Source organism: Mchenga conophoros, linkage group LG1 (assembly GCF_057382185.1).
Source record: "Mchenga conophoros isolate Kocher_MC1m ecotype Shallow Benthic linkage group LG1, M_conophoros_male_GT1.1, whole genome shotgun sequence".
NCBI lineage: Eukaryota > Metazoa > Chordata > Actinopteri > Cichliformes > Cichlidae > Mchenga > Mchenga conophoros.
The window spans coordinates 41,724,761-41,744,797 of NC_140526.1; the positions used below are offsets into that span (position 1 = coordinate 41,724,761).

The 20,037-nt window shown below is 42.5% G+C and overlaps 1 protein-coding gene across 1 annotated transcript in view; it reads left to right on the forward strand.

Moving 5' to 3' along the window:
- Positions 1–20,037, forward strand: part of lrrk1 (leucine-rich repeat kinase 1) — an 85,885-nt gene that overhangs the window by 48,110 nt on the left and 17,738 nt on the right. The window contains exons 20-29 of the mRNA XM_085278763.1: positions 1,315–1,493; positions 1,573–1,670; positions 2,191–2,362; positions 2,437–2,609; positions 3,161–3,300; positions 8,750–9,053; positions 12,905–13,071; positions 16,130–16,333; positions 16,431–16,570; positions 17,495–17,632. Coding sequence (XP_085134889.1) covers positions 1,315–1,493; positions 1,573–1,670; positions 2,191–2,362; positions 2,437–2,609; positions 3,161–3,300; positions 8,750–9,053; positions 12,905–13,071; positions 16,130–16,333; positions 16,431–16,570; positions 17,495–17,632 — 1,715 coding nt within the window. The remainder of the gene's footprint in view (positions 1–1,314; positions 1,494–1,572; positions 1,671–2,190; positions 2,363–2,436; positions 2,610–3,160; positions 3,301–8,749; positions 9,054–12,904; positions 13,072–16,129; positions 16,334–16,430; positions 16,571–17,494; positions 17,633–20,037) is intronic.

Sequence of the window (20,037 nt, forward strand, 5' to 3'; positions counted from 1 at the left end):
ACCTTTTCAAGGACCGTACGTTATTCAGAAAGTCAAAGTGAGAATAATGCTATGCATAGATGCACAGAAACAGTTTCTTACTGCCATTGTTTGTACATATTGTACATATTTGAACATATTGGGATGTAGGGAAGACTAAATGGAGATTCTTATTATACGTAGATTTTATTTGATATTTTTTACCTTGGTCAAACTTTCATTAATTCTACTGCCTTTGCTTTCATTGGCAACATTTAGGAAACTCAGTTCTATTTGGTTTTATTTATATCGTGCCAAATCACAACAGCAGTTGTCTCACTGTGCTTTATATGGTTACATAAAGACAACAATGCAGAGAAAATCCCCAACACTTGAGGACAAAGACCCAGACAGAGTTTTAATTTATTTTAAAGCCTGATGCTCAAAAACCTGTTTTATTTGTTCTCATCAGTCGTCCGCCTGGGCCTTACTTAGAATGTCTCAGACTTTTTATCTGATTTAGTGCTCAGCTAAGATGCTTTTAAGGTGATTTTAACATCCATGAACATACTAAAATGTTCAGTTTCTATCTCAATGTCAGAACAAGATCTAGAACGTGATTAAAGTGGGTGGATTGTGAGTCTTTACCAGTAGGCAATACAGAGCTTAGATGGAGCCGATGGGTGAGGGGATTAGCTCAGTACCAACTACCTGGAAACCTTCCAGGTGTCTTCCCTGCCTCTGCAGATAGAACAGCCACACCTGTTAACAGCACCTCCCCTCTAGATCAGTGCACTTAGTAACTAGTTGGGTTCAATTTAGTGGTTTGGAAAACGGAGCCCCAAGGGTCTAATACTTTCAAACAGCTGGAGTAACCTGTGAGAGCTGTTCATACTAATGTAGATTTTCATGTTTTTACCCTTACTGTTAAAGTGTGCTCAACTCTTTGGCTGATTAATAAGCTGGAGTGGAAGATTGCTGCCCCTTGTGCTCACTTCTGTGTGTTGGTGGTCTGGGAGCAGACACAGTGTCTATGGGGATGTGGTTTGGGGGTGTTACTGGTTCACTATAAATATCACATTCAAGCTTGCATCCCAATATAATGTGACCTCTAATCTTATTTTTACATTTCACATCTGCCTCCTTTCAAGTTGACTCAACAGGTCTTTAAAGAAAGTCTTAAAGGGAGATTTAATGAGCTGCCTAGTTCGTTAGAGATACACTGTAGTATAACGTTATATAGCAGTCTAGGCAGAGGTTTCCACTCTAAATGCTGCTTATTTGTGAAGCATCACCACATCGATGTGTTATTTCTTCATTGTTTCTTTCTTTTTCTCCTTTCTTCCCGACAACCAGCGATCGGTTTCTTGATAGAAACTGGAACCTTGCTCCACTTTCCTGACACCAGCCATGGGCTTTGCACTCTCTACTTCCTATGTCCCGTGTGGCTGTCGGAATGCTTGGAGAGGATCGTACACCTCAAATCCTCTCGATATATAGCAAGAAATGGAGTGATCCAAACTGAAGACCTCAGGGTGAGACTTGCCTTTCTGTTGTTTTGTGTGTTGAAACTGGTGTTTTGAAGTCATATCTATTGTGGTATCTGTTGTGCAGATGCTTTTGGTAGGAACAGGGTTCACACAGGAGACAGAGGAACAGTATTTCCAATTTCTGGCCAAGTTTGAGATTGCCCTGCCTGTGGCCAACAACAGGTAATTTCTTCTCTCTCTCTTTGCAGTAGTTACTCATTACAGGTCCTAAACAGCTCTGAGGAAACATTGTCAAATGGGCAGCAGGAGGATTGTATGATATACAACTTAAAATTATTATCCTCCTAGGACCTGCATCCACATATGTGGACATCGGATTTTGGGTTGCCTAGACCAAAACACTAAATTTCGCTCTACAAGGGCCTGATATCCACTTACGAGGACGTCATACTACCACTGTCGTATCGTAATTTAAAGCTATTGTCCTCTTATGTGGATCTCATTTTTCTTCAAAACAAAAATCAGGTTAAAAAAAATCACATAATTCTTTGTTTTTACATTCATCAGGTTGCAATCAGAGAAATTAGAAAAGCTGCCATGAAGGAGTTCAGGTCTCAGGAGGTTAAAGGAAGATAAAGCAACTTGTGATGTGATTGACAAGTTGCTCCTCTATGAGAGTGCAGTGTGTCTCAGTACATTCTCATACACCAGGAATATTTGTTTTCCTTTTGACCTCTTACAGCTATCTGCTGCCCCATCTACTTCCCCCTAAGCCAGCCCTGGACATTCATGGCTTCCGCCAGCAGACCCACAACACCCTCAAACGCCTTTTCAAGATGAGCTTCGTTCCTGCTGGATTTTGGGAGCGTTTCATTGCCAGGATGCTTATAAGCCTCCAAGAAATGGACATGCAGGTAGTTTCTCTTCATTCTCCAATTTTAATTGAGAGTTTTTCACTTTCGTGGCCTAAAATGTTGCATCTATGCAGTCATTTGAAAGCAAAATAAAAAGCACCAGGAGCCGGCACAGCAGGAATTCTGTGATCTACAGCTTTACCGGATCACAACAGAGGAGCCGCTGTAGCACCTTTAGAGTCCGACGCAGCCAGACTATCTACTGGAAGGAAGGACTTCTCGTCACTTTCGATGGAGGTTACCTCAGGTAAGAGCTGGAGCCAGAAGATATGGTCATTCAAATATTCATTAGACAAATAATTAAGATTGGACGTACATGGTGGGAATTTTAAGGGCGTCGACCTTTTGCTGTAGTTTCTGAAATGATTCATTTGTAAACTCGGAAGTTCAAAGACAAATGTTTTATCAAATTTCTTTAACAATTACTGATATTATAGTCATCTCTATTATCATGCTTCTGTGTTATTGTCAATGTTCAGTGTTTTTTTATTATTGTTATTTATAGCTGAGATTGTGTTCATATGTATCACAGTACGTCTGAGTGCTTTTAATAATCAAAGCAAGTGGAAAATAAGACTACACGCTGAAGGGATGTAAACATTTTCTGTTTAAAGAAACTCTGAAATGTGAGCCACTACTTTCATAAACATTGGCCTAAAATGGAGAATGTGCAAAGGACGAATATTCCAGCTTTGATGCTGATTTTGAGCAGTGAGACATGGAAAAGCCAGCGCCTCGTCTTCTCTGCTATTTGAATATCCTTTGAGTTGATGCAGATACTTGTTTATGTCTGTGCAGTGTGGAGTCATCGGATGTTAACTGGAAGAGGAAGAAGAGTGGAGGCATAAAAATTATCTGTCAGTCAGAGACCAGGGATTTCTCTGCTATGGCGTTCATCACAGACCATGTCAACTCTCTGATAGAGCAGTGGTTCCCAGGTCAGTACACTACGTGCTTTTTTGCAGTACCCTAGCAGAGCATCAGCTCACAGTATGTGAATCCCCTGTATCAAGCTGTACCTGGTAGCATTGAAAATACCCACTGAAAAAGGTCTGGGAGGTCTGGATTCACTTGGCTCGCTTGGGCACAGCCTGAGGAAATGATATGAATCCGCTTCCCCGTAGGCCCACCACTTGGGAAGGGCGGGGGCAGACATTAGGGTTGGGTATATTGTATGCTGGGTGGCAGACAAAGTTGAGGGTGGGGGTATGTTAACCATGCTCTAAGCTAATGGAGAAGGAATCTGAGCTAATATAGGAGGTGGAGCAATGCCACCTGGATATAGTTCAACTTTCTTTCACAGATATAGTATCATAGTAGACTGCTGTGGATCCAGTGTTAGTTGGGATACATCAAAGTGTGACTGGGTACATGAATGTTATAAAAGGGGTTTAGGTGGAGAATAAATATGCTGTATGAATGTATGTGATGGGTGAATGAGACGTGCTGTACGAGTTCTTTTATTTGCTTTTATCCAGGGGTCTTCAACCTGAAGTCAGTTATGGTAAATGGTAAATGGACTGTTTTTTTAGAGAGCTTTACTACTCTATTTGAGCACTCAGCTTTACACAACTTGGCTCATTCACTCATTCACACCCACTCATGAAACCTGAGTCTTCTAGTCTACATGTCGAAGTGTCTTTGGGCAAGACAGCAAAGTTGCCTTTGATGCATACATCGGGGTGTCAATTATTTTAGTCATCGAGCAGTCTATCAATTATTCCATAGATTAATCAAGTAATTGGATAAGAAACACTTTTGCCTTTTTCCGTCTATCCATCCATTCTCTTCCATTTATCCTTGTCATGGTCGCCGAGGGGCTGGAACCTATCGCAGCCACCATAAGGCAAGAGACCCTGCACAGGTCGCCAGTCTAACACATACAGGGAGTGCAGAATTATTAGGCAAGTTGTATCTTTGAGGAATAATTTTATTATTGAACAACAACCATGTTCTCAATGAACCCAAAAAACTCATTAATATCAAAGCTGAATGTTTTTGGAAGTAGTTTTTAGTTTGTTTTTAGTTTGAGCTATTTTAGGGGGATATCTGTGTGTGCAGGTGACTATTACTGTGTAGAATTATTAGGCAACTTAACAAAAAACAAATATATACCCATTTCAATGATTTATTTTTACCAGTGACACCAATATAACATCTCCACATTCACAAATATACATTTCTGACATTCAAAAGCAAAACAAAAACAAATCAGCGACCAATATAGCCACCTTTCTTTGCAAGGACACTCAAAAGCCTGCCATCCATGGATTCTGTCAGTGTTTTGATCTGTTCACCATCAACATTGCGTGCAGCAGCAACCACAGCCTCCCAGACACTGTTCAGAGAGGTGTACTGTTTTCCCTCCTTGTAAATCTCACATTTGATGATGGACCACAGGTTCTCAATGGGGTTCAGATCAGGTGAACAAGGAGGCCATGTCATTAGTTTTTCTTCTTTTATACCCTTTCTTGCCAGCCACGCTGTGGAGTACTTGGACGCGTGTGATGGAGCATTGTCCTGCATGAAAATCATGTTTTTCTTGAAGGATGCAGACTTCTTCCTGTACCACTGCTTGAAGAAGGTGTCTTCCAGAAACTGGCAGTAGGACTGGGAGTTGAGCTTGACTCCATCCTCAACCCGAAAAGGCCCCACAAGCTCATCTTTGATGATACCAGCCCAAACCAGTACTCCACCTCCACCTTGCTGGCGTCTGAGTGGGACTGGAGCTCTCTGCCCTTTACCAATCCAGCCACGGGCCCATCCATCTGGCCCATCAAGACTCACTCTCATTTCATCAGTCCATAAAACCTTAGAAAAACCAGTCTTGAGATATTTCTTGGCCCAGTCTTGACGTTTCAGCTTGTGTGTCTTGTTCAGTGGTGGTCGTCTTTCAGCCTTTCTTACCTTGGCCATGTCTCTGAGTATTGCACACCTTGTGCTTTTGGGCACTCCAGTGATGTTGCAGCTCTGAAATATGGCCAAACTGGTGGCAAGTGGCATCTTGGCAGCTGCACGCTTGACTTTTCTCAGTTCATGGGCAGTTATTTTGCGCCTTGGTTTTTCCACACGCTTCTTGCGACCCTGTTGACTATTTTGAATGAAACGCTTGATTGTTCGATGATCACGCTTCAGAAGCTTTGCAATTTTGAGACTGCTGCATCCCTCTGCAAGATATCTCACTATTTTTGACTTTTCTGAGCCTGTCAAGTCCTTCTTTTGACCCATTTTGCCAAAGGAAAGGACGTTGCCTAATAATTATGCACACCTGATATAGGGTGTTGATGTCATTAGACCACACCCCTTCTCATTACAGAGATGCACATCACCTAATATGCTTAATTGGTAGTAGGCTTTCGAGCCTATACAGCTTGGAGTAAGACAACATGCATGAAGAGGATGATGTGGACAACATACTCATTTGACTAATAATTCTGCACTCCCTGTAGAGACAGACAACCACTCACACTCACATTCATGCAAACTCCACGCAGGAAGTCCCCGGCCAGGTGATGGAATCAAACTCAGGCAACAGTGCTAACTACTGTGCCACCGTGCTCCCCTTTTGTCTTTTTAAAGCGCCATAATAAATATTTAAAAGAGGAATGAGCTGTTCATTGGCTTCCATTTTAGAAACTGCAGTGACTGAAATTTTTACTGCATACTACATCTGTTCCCAAAAAATCTTTTATTGTATTCACGTGGCAAAATTTGTAATTTTAATTATAATGTTATATTTTCTTAAATATAGGCTTTCTGACATTAATAACAGGCAAGTTTTTGTGCTGCTGAAAACAAGACATTATGATGGTGTAGATGTTAATTAATATTAATAATGTCCAACCTAATAACTGTCAGTGGCTCAGTTTTACTGGCCCATGTGCATTATTGGCTTTTATTTTTTATATTTTTAAATATTAATGCAATTTCATTGATCCAATATTTTATATTAATTCACTTTCAATCTGAAAATCTTACTAAAGCCTTGAAATGAACATGGTCTAGTCCATCTTATGTTCTGCTTAAGACTCAGCCCTGTTTGCTACACATATCGCTTCTATGTCAAATAGGACGGTTGCTGTCAGTATTCAGAAAGCTGTGTAATTTGAACATGGTCCATCTATCCATCCTCATCCGCTTTATCCGAGGCCGGGTCGCGGGGGCAGCAGCCCAAGCAGAGAAGCCCAGACCTCCCTCTCCCCAGCCACCACCTCTAACTTATCCGGGGGAACGCCAAGGTGTTCCCAGGCCAGCCGAGAGATATAATCTCTCCAGCGTGTCCTGGGTCTGCCCCGGGGTCTCCTCCTGGTGGGACATGCCCGGAACACCTCACCCAGGAGGCGCCCAGGGGGCATCCTTAGATGCACGGACCACCTCAGCTGGCTCCTTTCAATGTGGAGGAGCAGCGGCTCTACTCTGAGCCCCTCCCGGATGGCTGAACTTCTCACCCTATCTCTAAGGGAGAGGCCAGCCACCCTTCGGCGGAAGCTTGTATCCACGATCTCGTTCTTTCGGTCACTACCCACAGCTCGTGGCCATAGGTGAGGGTAGGGACGTAGATCGACCGGTAAATTGAGAGCTTCGCTTTTACACTCAGCTCCCTCTTCACCACGACGGACCGGTGCAGCGTCCGCATTACTGCAGCCGCAGCACCAATCCGTCTGTCGATCTCCTGCTCCCTTCTCCCATCACTCGCGAACAAGACCCCGAGATACTTGAACTCCTCCACTTGGGGCAGGAACTCGTCCCTGACCCGGAGTGGGCACTCCACCCAGAACCATGGCCTCAGATTTGGAGGTGCTGATCCTCATTCCCGCTGCTTCACACTCGGCTGCGAACCGCTCCAGTGCGAGCTGGAGGCCCTCACCCGATGAAGCCAACAGAACCACATCATCTGCAAAAAGCAGAGATGAGATTCTGAGGCCACCAAAGCGAAAGCCCTCCGCCACTTGGCTGCGCCTAGAAATCCTGTCCATAAAAATTATGAACAGAACCGGAGACAAAGGGCAGCCCTGGCGGAGCCCATCACCCACCGGGAACGAGTCCGACTTATTGCTGGCAATGCGAACCAAGCTCTTGCAACGGTCGTATAGGGATCGAATGGCCCGTAGCAATGGGCCGAACACCCCATATTCCCGTAACACCTCCCACAGGACACCCCGAGGGACACGGTCGAATGCCTTCTCCAAGTCCACAAAACACATGTAGACTGGTTGGGCAAACTCCCATGCACCCTCAAGTATCCTCGAGAGGATAAAGAGCTGGTCCAGTGTTCCGCGACCAGGACGAAATTGTTCCTCCTGTATCCGAGGTTCAACTAGCGGACGAACTCTCCTTTCCAGCACCCTGGCATAGACTTTCCCAGGGAGGCTGAGGAGTGTGATCCCCCTGTAGTTTGAATACACCCTCCGGTCCCCCTTCTTAAAGATGGGGACCACCACCCCGGTCTGCCAGTCCAGGGGTACTGCCCCTGATCTCGACGCAACATTGTAGAGGCATGTCAACCAGGACAGCCCTACAACATTCAGAGCCTTCAGGAACTCTGGGCGGACCTCATCCACACCAGGGGCTCTGCCACCGAGGAGTTGTTTAACTGCCTCAGTGACCTCGCCCCTGGAAATTGGCGGGTCATCCCCCTCATCCCTCGGACTTTGAACATGGTATCAGATTAATTTAACAGTTCATCTGCATGTTTTAATCCAACTTCTGGAGGCTTACGGCAGACCTTTCACTATGTAAAACAAGCAGCGATGATGGAGCAGCTACAAAGTTTGCTTTCTTCACGTCAATGAATGAGTCACGCTCGCTTTTTCCCTGTAAAGTTTTTAGTGGTGAGCACAAGAACAGCGTTGCTTTTTTGGATGCTTGAAACATGTTTTCTTTATCTCAACGGGAGCTCACCATCTCAGTAACAGGTTCGCCTCTTTGCTCTTTGTCAGAACAGAGTGTTAGTGCCGCAGACTCCAGCTCCTCGTCAAACTGTGTGTGCCATGCTGATTGTCACTGGTTCTGCTGTGTTTTTCTTTTTCTTTCAAACTGGGAACTGCGTGGGCTTCATGTTGTCAAACTTTTCATTCATAGGCTGATCCTGAATATGTTTGTACATATGTACGTAATACGTTATCGCAAATGAAGATGAAAGGCTCGCATCTGCATGGTTTAACACATCGGTGTGCTACAGAGCCTTGTCTCAAGAATTTTTTGTAATCGAATTATTCAAATTACTTGTGTCAGTGCAGCCCCTTAAAGAGTAAAAGTGTTTTGTGAATCCATGTGTGAATGGATGAAAGTGCTTTCAGTACTCTGTGTTGTGCATCAACTCTGATTGTCAGCCCTCTGCTACATCTGTACATAAAGTGAACATACTTTTTTTTTACTTTCTTCTAGCTTTGACTGGCAGTGAAAGTGATGGGAGTCTTCTTGTAGAGCAGTATGCCCCTTGTTCTCTCTGTGCCTCCCTGGGCCAAAAGAATCAGGTTGAGTTCCCAGCCAATGAACACAGCAAGGATGGAGATGGTGTAAAATGTGAAGATGACAAAGGAAGAGAAGCAGGGGTCTATTATTTTAACATGGAGGACTGCGTACTGGCTGCAGTGGAGAAGGAACACATCGTGTGTCCTCTGCATCCCGATCAGCCAGTTCCTCTTCAAGAGCTGGTCCCAGAACTCTTCATGACTGACTTCCCTGCACGGTAAACTCTAAAATTTCATAGATTGTTTAGACTGAAACATATGAAATCTTACTCTGCTGGTTAATTGTGAGCTTGACTTTAAAGTTCCTCATCATTTAATTTCAAAGAAAAACATAGGCGTAAGGCAAGATAGCAGGACAGAAATCAAGGTCCGAGGGTAAAAGCCCTTCTTTAAGAAACTCTTAACTTTAATATGTTGTATGGTTAATATGTACACATAATAAATTATCATTTGTTTCTTTTTTTCTGGATGCCTTGTGAGCCAGATGTTTGATAGTAGTTTTGCATTATATAGTGTAGAATTCAAACCATATTTTGCTGGAGACACTAGAGAAAAACAACAAGAAAGTTGATTTTATTATTTTCTAAGTTATAATTAGAATACCACCTAGAAACTCCAGCATTTGAATGGAAATAGCATTTTCTTCGTTTTTGTGATTATAAAGTGCTTGTAGTAAAATGTTCTACATGCTTTATTTTGCATTATAGTGAAATATGACTATACACCATTCAGAAATTGTCACTAGTTGCCTTTTGCTATATGAAGTCGTTTTATTATTACACTAATTGCAAGTGGGTTCTGCAGCAGGAAACGAATCACAACACACCAACACACTACCTCTAAATAGCTTAAGAAAAACAAAATGAACACTTTGGAGTGTCCTTGTCAAAGTCCTGACCTGAGTCTGATTGAGATGCTGTAGTATGACCTTCATGCTTGAAAACCTGTCAGTTTATCGCAAATGCTTGATTGGAGTTGTTTGTTCTAACAGTGGCCCAACAAGTTATTAGGTTTAGGGGGCAATCATTTTTTCACACAGGGCATATAGGTTTTTCTGCATGCAACATTGAAGCAGCTCAGAGCCTAAGAATTTCACTCATGTGCCATTGTTACTTATATATGACAAATAAACGAACAGGGCAACAGCTAGTGGTGCAAGCAGTGGGATTGTCTGGAAAGACGAGGCTTGTCATCACTGGAAACTATCTCAATGCAGAGAGCTATCGAGATGAGATTTTGGAATACGTGGCAATCCTATGGCACCACAGTCTGGAATCAAACTCCATCTTCCACGATGACAGCGTTCAACCAAGCAGAGCAAGTTTTATTAGAGACTACTACCAGAATTTGGGAGTGGAAAGGATGGAATGGCCTGCCTGCAGACATGACCTCAACCCCATTTAAAACTTGTAGGATCAGCCTGGGTGTGCTTGCTGTTCATACAGAGTGACCAACAACACCACACTGGCTGACTTGTGACAAATGCTGGTTGAATAATGGGATACCAGGTTGCTGTGGCCGTGTGGTTTTTCTATGTGCTACTGAGGCGCCTGTTTGAGGCGCCTGCCCTCCCTGGGGCCAGCTCCCCCACTGACCCCAGTAAGCACCCCCACACTCCGCAACCCGCCAGGGAAAGGGGGCCCAGGCCCATCCGGACCGGGGCCCAGTTCAGCAGCGCCGCCCGGCCCCACAGAGCCCGGGACAGCCCACCCGACCCCACCACAGAGAAAACTGCACCCACCCCATCCACTCATCTTCCAGACTACACAAGACAATAGACGCCCAGGCTGAGATCTTCCTCCACCTCTCCTGTATCTCCCCCTCCTGCAGAGTGAGTTCCTGAAGAGAGGAGACCTCCTGCAAGATGTAACAACCTCCCCCACCAGTTGAAGAGCCCCCCAAGTGGCTCGATGCACCGGCGGCACCCTGCGCCAGGACTGGGCCCCCATACGCCCACCCGCCCACAACCCCGGCAACACACCAACCAGGACCCAAGCCCCCAAGGCCCAGCCAGGGCCCCAGCCCAGAGCCGGAGCGCCCCCAGAACCCCACGCCCATTCCGGACCCACCCAGGGGCAGCCAAGCTACCAGGTCAGTAACCCACGTCTGTCAGCACAGACCCTCCCCTAGCCCCGCTGCACGCAGCCGCGAGGAAACAGTCACCTAAGAGCCAACAGAGCCCTTAACAGGCCATGACCGCAACCCCGGGTTGAGCCCTCCAAGGAAGATGCTCCTGGGGAACCCCCCGACGCCCCAAGCCTGTCCCTACCCCCACACCAATCACAACAGCGAAGGTGGGACTAAACTATGTTTGAGCTGATAAATGGTAGGTTGAAATCTCTAGATTATTGCGAAGTGCTTGTTCTACATCTAGCCTTGGCTAGACACCCTAGACACCCTCTTAGACATCCTGAGATAAATTGAAGCCTGTTGGCTAAGAAGTAGTGCTGAAAGTTAGGCAGTTCTAGTCCTCCTTTATCCTTGGTCCTTTGTAGTGTTTTTAAGCTTATACGTGGGGGTTTATTTTTCCAAAGGAATTTGGACATACATGAATCTAGAGATCTGAACCAATCTTGTGGCGGTTTAGTTGGGATCATTGAGAATAAATAATTTATTTTTGGTAAGACCATCATTTTTATAGCGGCAACCCTTCCCATGAGTGATATGGGTAGACATTTCCATCTAGCCAGATCATCTTCTACCTTCTTTAAAAGTGGGATATGGTTTAATTTAGTTAGATCTGCAAGCTTGGGAGAAACATTAATACCTAAATATTTTATATTTCCCGATTGCAGTGGTGTAGAAGAGGAATTATGGAGGGAGCAATTAATCGGTAGGACTGTAGATTTTGACCAGTTAATTGAGTAATCTGATATTCTTGCAAAAGAGTTTATCAATTCAATCACCCCAGAGATATTGGTTTGTGAGTTTTGGAGAAAAAGTAACACATCATCTGCATAAAGGCTGATTTTATGTTCTATATTCTTGCATTTTATGCCCTTAATTACTGAATTCTGTCTAATTGCTGCTGCTAGTGGTTCAATAAAAATTGCAAACAGTGAAGGGGAGAGTGGGCATCCCTGCCTGGTGCCCCTCAGGAGACAGAAGCTGGAGGATTTTTGGTCATTTGTTCTAACACAAGCTGTTGGGGAATTATATAATATTTTTAACCAGTTGATGAAAGAGGATCCAAAACCAAATTTGTGTAAAGTTGCAAATAGAAATTTCCAGTTAACTCTGTCACACGCTTTTTCTGCATCTAAAGAAAATATTGTAGTTTCAAGGTTTTTACTGCATGAGTAGTCTATCAAATTAAGTAATCTACGTGTATTTGTTGATGAGTGCCTACCTTTTATGAAACCAGTCTGGTCAGGATGAATTAAGAGGGGGGTTATTTTCTCTAATCTCTTTGAGAGAGCTTTGCAGATTATTTTAAGGTCTACATTTACATATCCAAAGAAAATAGTTGGTAGAGTGAAAAGAAAGAAAACACAAATAGATCAAAAACAGTGTTAAAGTACAGGGTAAATGATGATTACACAAAGAAATGAATCGAAAGCCATCAGAACACAAAGATAGCAATCTGGTAAAGGACCTCTAATGCAGAGCACATCAATTATACGTATTCATACTTGTGAACTGTCAGTACACTATCGTCTGATTGCTTAAAATATTTAAAGCAATGAAGTGTCACATGTGTATTGAAATGTGCATTTGTAATAATACTGTTGTTAATAACAATAATTCTTCTCTGTAGTACTTTTCATGATGTCTTTCCATTATAACTCTAACATGATGTAACTGCACATATACTAAATGGATATATAGCTGTTATGTTTTTTACCCCCAAAGTGAGCACTGTCCTCAAAAATCCATTATTGTTTTGGTTTCATTTACTTTGTTTCCCAATTCTGTGTAAGGACTAAGGTAGGCTCAATGTGACATGAGACATGAGACTGATTATCCAGGTGAGACAGTGTACAAGCAAATGTCAGGTTTGGGACTTGATGATTAACAATTGTGCGTGTGTGTGTGTGTGTGTGTGTGTGTGTGTGTGTGTGTGTGTTAGGCTCTTTTTGGAGAAGTCCCAGCTGGAGTATTCTGAGGAGGAAAATGACATCCTTGGCCAGGGTGGCAGTGGGACCATTATCTATCGAGCCCGATATAGTAACCAGCCAGTAGCTATCAAACGCTTCCACTTCAAGAAGTGTCAACACCAGGCAATCAGCGAGACAGGTAGAGAAGCATTTCAGAGTTTTGAGTATATAGATTTTAACAAAATAAAAACATCTGAAATCTTACACTGAATATTTGGAAAGCAGATGATGGAAAATATTGCTGGACACCCCATGACATGATCCTGTCACAATACTTCACTCACGATAAAATGTTTTTGCCATTTTTAACACATTGTTTTGCTTCAAAATGGGATTTTCATGCATTCCAACACTATCACTAAAACCTGGTATTAGTGTTGGCATGAGACAGTTTTCTATCAGGCTGATGTCAGTCTGCAGCTGAATGGGCTGGTAAGTTGGCAATTACATGCAATTTTCTTCTGATAATACAGTAATTATCTGTGATCATTTCAGAGACAGAAGTTCACATTTAACTATTAAATTTGCACTCAGCAGCATACTTGCTTTATGGGAATGTAATCAAAATACAAACAGCTGACACCCAGTTAGTTGAGTAGGGATGGGTATCGTTTAGGTTTTATCCGATACCGGTACCAAACCGGTACTTTTGAAACGGTGCCGGTGCTCAAACGGTGCTCGAACCGGTGCTTAAAGAATGGAGAACACAAAATTGGTCCAAAAACCTCTCATGTTCAGCTGGTTTTTTGTAAAAAGATAACAATGTTAGCCTTTTCTGCAGCTATGGGGCATATATGGCATCACTCTTGGCTGGAAGCAGTGCTTAAACAATGGAAAAAACACAAACTTTGTCCTAAACCTCTCATGTTTAACTGTTTTCCACTTTTTCTTTGGTCATTTTAGCCTTTTTGGCCAGGGTGCAGGGAGCATCTGCCATCAAACAAGAAGACAGCCGCATGTAGCTATGATGATGTTTGCTAGTTCACCTTACATGCATTAATGTAATAACGTGGTTAGCCTACTCAACGTAAATTACACACGAACAACATTAAGCTACTCACGCAGAGAAGAACGGCTGCTGCTGCATCATCATCATTCCTGCTACACTGGCAGGGCTAGGGGCCAGGACTCTCCTCTTCGTGTTTTTGGGGGATGTTGCTCCGGGTCGATAACAGGCACCACACCCGCAGTAGATGTGCTCGGTGTGAGGTCTCGCAGCAAGCTATCAAATACGGTGCATTTCTGGGCTTTTTAAAAAAACGCTATGCGTCGCCAGGTGTTTCATCGGATTCGAGGTGTTACCTCCTTTGACAGTATCACAGTATCAGCTTAAAGCACTTGTTGCTGCTGAGTTTGCATCTTTTGCTGTGAAGTACAGCCAGACTTTGACCGCTTCACCTTGGACATTTTTAATCTGTAGCTCTGCTCTAAAAGAACGTACGTACCTGGCCCCGCCTACTATCCTTGGAAAGGTAAAATGATTGGCTAGAATCTAAAGTGTATCACAGGTCAGGAAAAAAAAGCACCGAAATGTGCGCTGCTTTTCGGTCTGGTTACTACCGTTTATGTCAGAACCGTACCGGTACCCATCCTTATAGTTGAGTCACTTTGAGTTATGCTAATTCAAAAAAACTCACAGAGATTGATCATGTTTGCCACCTGTCTGCCTTCTGTACAGAGCAGCTGTTTCATTTACCATTTAAATATGATCAACCTATCTCTAGTAACTGGCTATATACAACAGGCCCTTGAAGCTGGCGTAGTTTAGTGTACATGTATAAATGTGTATGTATACGTGGATGGTATATCTTAAGCTTCTCGTACTCCATCTTTCTGATGTTGCTACCACTTGGTATAACTGTATCTGTCACTGTGGTAGATCCCAGTGTTGCTCTTGTGCTTAGAGCTCTTTCCTGTGTTGCCATGATTAGTGCCTCTGTTCTGTCTTTCAGTCTCGCTTTGTCGCTGAGGGGCTTCAGGCCTATGTAGAATAACACTGGGGATATGCCATGTTTTTGGAAAATCTTGCTCTAGTGCACAGTGTTGTTTGCCACGTCCCCACTGAGTTCTTGATGAAGGCTCTCACGATTCTGTTGATCTTGTGCAGTTCTTAGCATTCCAGGATCCATGTGTGAGGCACTGAGTTATAGGCTTTCTTTCATTCACTCATGGCTGTCCCATTGAAAACGACTGCTCTATCTACCAGTAGCTGGCATTTCCCCCTCTGGTCTTTATGCCAATTTTCTTCTGGGCCCTGTTCATGTTTTAAACCATGCTTGTTCATCTTAACCCTTATGATGTCTAACAGGAGTTTTCATGTTGTGCTGAGGCAGGTTATTTTCCAGTAATTAGATGGTACCAGTCCCTTTTGGGGATCCTTGGGGAAGAAGAAACTGTCCAGCCTTCAGTTGGGTGTTCTAGATGTGTCTCATCCATTAGCAGCTGGTTCATTTGTACTGCCAGACGCTCATGGAGTACAGTTAACTTCTTTAGCCAGTAGGTGTGACTCATGTCAGGCTGTGGTGCTGTCCTGCCATTCATGCTTGAGACTCTTTCCTGGATGTCTGCTACTCTGATGGGTACTGAATCCTGTTCAGGTCTCCCATATGCTTTTCCAGCATTGCTTTTTTCCCTCCAGCCTTGGTGGGGTTGTTCACACCTTGTTCCCCTGCCACTACGAGCAGGAACTAGTGAAGAAAACTCTGATTTGTTCTCCTGGCTTCTGTTTCTTCAAATGGCTGTAAGTATTTGCTTGGCAGTTTCCAATGCCTCAGGATTAGGCAGCTTGCTGTATATCTTAGGCATCAGTTTCCTCATCAGGCATTTCTGCAGCTCCAATAGTTGGTTTCCCTCTGTGCCTAATCTCTTTCTCCATGGAGGGTACTGCTCTTGGTGGAGCCAAGCATTTCAGTGATCACTACCATGATCTACCATGGTGTAGATCAGCTGGTTGGTTTCAGTGATGGTAGGGATTCACATCTCGTAGTAGGACATCACGTGTCTGGGTAATCAGCCACGGAGGGACCAGGTTTCCTTGCTAGCCACGATCAGCTGCTCTCGCCCTCAATGCTTTCAGCTGGATATTGGCTTTCTCTATTTTACCGTACTATTTAGTCATTTGACAAAATGTAAATTGCCAGTAAATGTAAATCAATTAACTTTGATGGTCCCTTGTCTTTCTGTCTTCATTGTCTTAGACACCATGGTGAAACACCTCCAGTCTGCAAATGCCTATCGGAGTTTTGCTGAGTTTCGCCAGGAATCCAGTACATTGCACTCTCTCCAGCATCCCTGCATTGTCTCGCTAGTGGGCATCAGCATTCATCCACTCTGCTTCGCCCTACAGTTAGCCCCCTTGGGTAGCCTCAACACAGTGTTGGAGGAAAAGCACAAAGGCAAAAGTACGCAGTGATCTGCACCTTCTGATTTGCCATTTGAAGTTGATTTTAAAACTTGCTCGATATTACTGAGATCTGAAAATATATCTTGTCTTTCTAGGCTTCAAGTACATGCCGCTTGGACACATGCTAACCTTCAAAGTAGCCTATCAGATTGCAGCAGGACTGGGATACCTTCACAGAAAGAGCATCATCTTCTGTGACCTCAAATCTGATAACATTCTGGTGTGGTCTCTGGAGGTCTGCAAAATGTTGTGTTTTTTAAGCATTCTAATTTACATGGTGTATCAAAAAGATTCATCCAAGTAATTTTTTTCTTTTTATCATTTTTTAAAAATCAGAATTAAGATGAGCTCTATAAATTCTATAAAGGCTCCTCTTGTTTCTGTGTTTCTCATTTCTTTTAGTGTTATTTCAGCTATTACATTATATGTGTTGTGTAACAATGTCTAAGCTGACAGGCAGGAGAAAAAGAAAAAAGGAAGGATGGCGAAAACACAATAAAAGGGTATCGTAGAAATGGAAAAGTACGACATATCACCAACTGCTGCACCTGTAAGAACAAAGCCTAAAACATTCCACACCTGCAACACTAAAACATGAAAATGCGCCGACACACAAATCAACAACTTCTTGTGGTGCGTCTGTGTATGCGTCATGAAATTTACTTAATAATGAGGGTGGGAAGCCGCAGATCCACGAGATTGAATTAGCCAATCAGCCAGTTTCAACAAGCTGTAATTCTGCAAGTATTCACAGGTAACGATCGTAACACGGACTGTTAGAAAGAGGGATTAGTGAGCTTCACGTGGTTGTGGGTCAGTTTTATAACAACAGCTGGTGTAGGACAGCGTATGTCATGAGCCCGTCAACATTGTGTGTATTGTAAAGCTTTATATTCAGCCATGTATTTAAAAATTTTAACTGCAAGCTTCTATGTCCATTACTTTAGAAATATGTAGCATTTTGAAATCAGACAATTCTTTTTGATACACCTGTTTTTGAAAGTGAAAGTTCTGAGCTAATTTATTTGCTCTCCCTTTATTAAAAATACTGTAAATAGAAAGCAAAACAGTAATTTCATGTTAAAAAACCAAAACAAAAAGAGAAAGCCTGTTTCTGTCATTTCATTTGGCTTTTTAATTCACTGATAACTTCTTCCAGGTGCAGGACACGGTCAATGTTAAACTGTCTGACTATGGGATCTCTCGACAATCCTTCCATGAGGGGGCTTTGGGAGTTGAAGGCACACCGGGCTACCAGGCTCCTGAGATCCGACCAGGCATCGTGTATGATGAGAAGGTATCTGCTTTTTTTTTTAACCCACATTAGAAAAGTTTGTAACATTTTTTGGACTTTTGTGTGGTTTTGTTTTATGTTTTGTTTTTTTAAACCATTTTTTTAAAATGATGAGAATAAACATATCATCTCTATATAAACGGATATGTTGATATCCTGAATTTCCACATATACGTGTATGACCTGTACACAGCACCTATACATAGCACTGACCAATCATGTTTGAGCAGGCTTTGCAAGTAGAAAAAAACCAAGTGGAGAGTTAACAAGGAAAACATTAGTTGAAATGCTTCAAATCCAAGTGGTAATCGTCTGACAACAATGTGAGAGGCGAGATTTCAACTTTTCCGAAAATAACCTAGCATTTTCAAATTTCAAATCAAAAAGACCTTGATTTTTAAAAAGTCAAACTGGAGACGACCAAACTAAACTCCAGATTAGTTATACAGTCTGTATAACTTAATAAAACTTTTGAATTATTTTTATAAGCATAAATTAACTAAACAGTGCAATTTCTAAATAAATTGTGGAAGGTTTGTTGCTATTGGTGGACTCTGTAACTTGGCCATGGTGCATTTAAAACGTTGGAGGTAACCTGTTAAAGTGAGATGGCTCAAAAACACATGAGCAACTATATTAATAGGCCACAAGTGTACTGTACCTGTGATACCAGCTACACTGTACCTAATAGAATTGCTTAAACTTGTGACCTCCAACATACAGGGGTGAGATAAGAGCATGCTCTCTATTCATATGAAATGGCACTTCATCACCCGAAAATGCCAAATATTTCAGGAATGGTAAGAAATGCTTAATTACTGCTGAATTGAAAACATTTGAGCTGGTTGTTATGAGGTAGGAACGGTCTATCTACGACAAACGTGGTGAGACTAACTAGCTACCGAAGAAGAGGAAAAATGTTAGAAGTTATTAACAGACAGGAGGTAAAATGTGTATTGAATGCATCACTACTTTTCCAAGTAAATATAATTCTAAAGGTGTTATTGACATGAAACTGTAACCAGATCAGTAACAACATTTAGACAAGTCAGTGACTGGGAGATATACTCAGATCAAAATAAAATTGAACTCTTTGGATACCGTGATACACACCATGTTTGTAGGTCACAAGCTCTAATGTTTCACGTGTCTGAGCGAACACACAAACTGAGCGTCCCTTGGACCACTGTGAGCGACAGCAGACGTGTGCACTGTGGTCACGCCAGCATCCAAGCTACATGTTTATTAAAGTAATCAAATTACAGCATTTACATTTATGTTAGACGACTTTTAATGAACTGCTTTAGCTCACTTACAATGAAAATGTTAAAAAGTCTTGTTCGTGCCCTGTGTGGTATGTTAACACTATTGGAAGGAAAAATAACTTGAACTCCAATTTTGAAAACAAAACTTTATTTATTTATTTATTTTAACTCTCTGTTAGCAAAATAAAGTATATAATGACCAATATTGGGCAAATAATTATATAATTACTGCTTCAAAAAAATTAACATAAAGTTCTAAATAAATTCTAACTGCATTTAGGACGTTTTTTACTGACTTTGTCTCTTCCACGATGTTATTTCTCTCGCCAACAACGTAGGTTACAATTACATTAGCATGACCAATTAGGCGATGACGTCATTTAGCGACTTTTAGGACAGCCAATAGCGATTTTCCTTACTGAGGAGCTGGTAACACTGGGAGGAGAGTGCTTTCGAGTGTTTTTACCGTTTCTTCCCGCAGTAAATATAAACAACGACAGTATTCAGGAAAAAAACAAACACTGCAGATATTTTTTTATCATAACTCGTGTTGATCGGCTGCGTAAAACCAAATTTAAAAACTGTTATATCTTATAGGTTTTAAATTGTGGTATAGTCCACACTTTTTCCATCAATTGTTAGCTGCGTATATACGAATGTGAATCGCATCATTGGCTGGACTGTGGGATAAGGTGGCATTGTTCTGATCCCATACGGGAGCAGCCAGTCACTGACTGACTAACACTGTAAAACAGAATTGTTAAAGTTTTAATTTTAATGTCAATTCAGGTTGTAAGTGCCCTCCAGCAGTGAATCCTGGTTAAAGGTCAGGAACAGAAGCTCAGCATGTGCTAATATTGAACATCACATCCTGGAACCAACAGGAGTATTTAGACACACATGCTGGTACTGCAATGTAGTGCAAATGGATGATGGCCAGTAGGGCTGGGCCATATTATACCGTTCACGGTAATACCGGTATAATGTTAGGCAACGATAGGAAAATGAAATATCGCGATAGAATGGGAGTAAAACGCGCATGCGCAGTGCCTTTGTTTACATACGCACATGGCCGATTGTTGAGTGAAACAGATGAACCAGAATTGGTTTGTAAAAATGGTGCAACTTCAGTGATGTGGAACT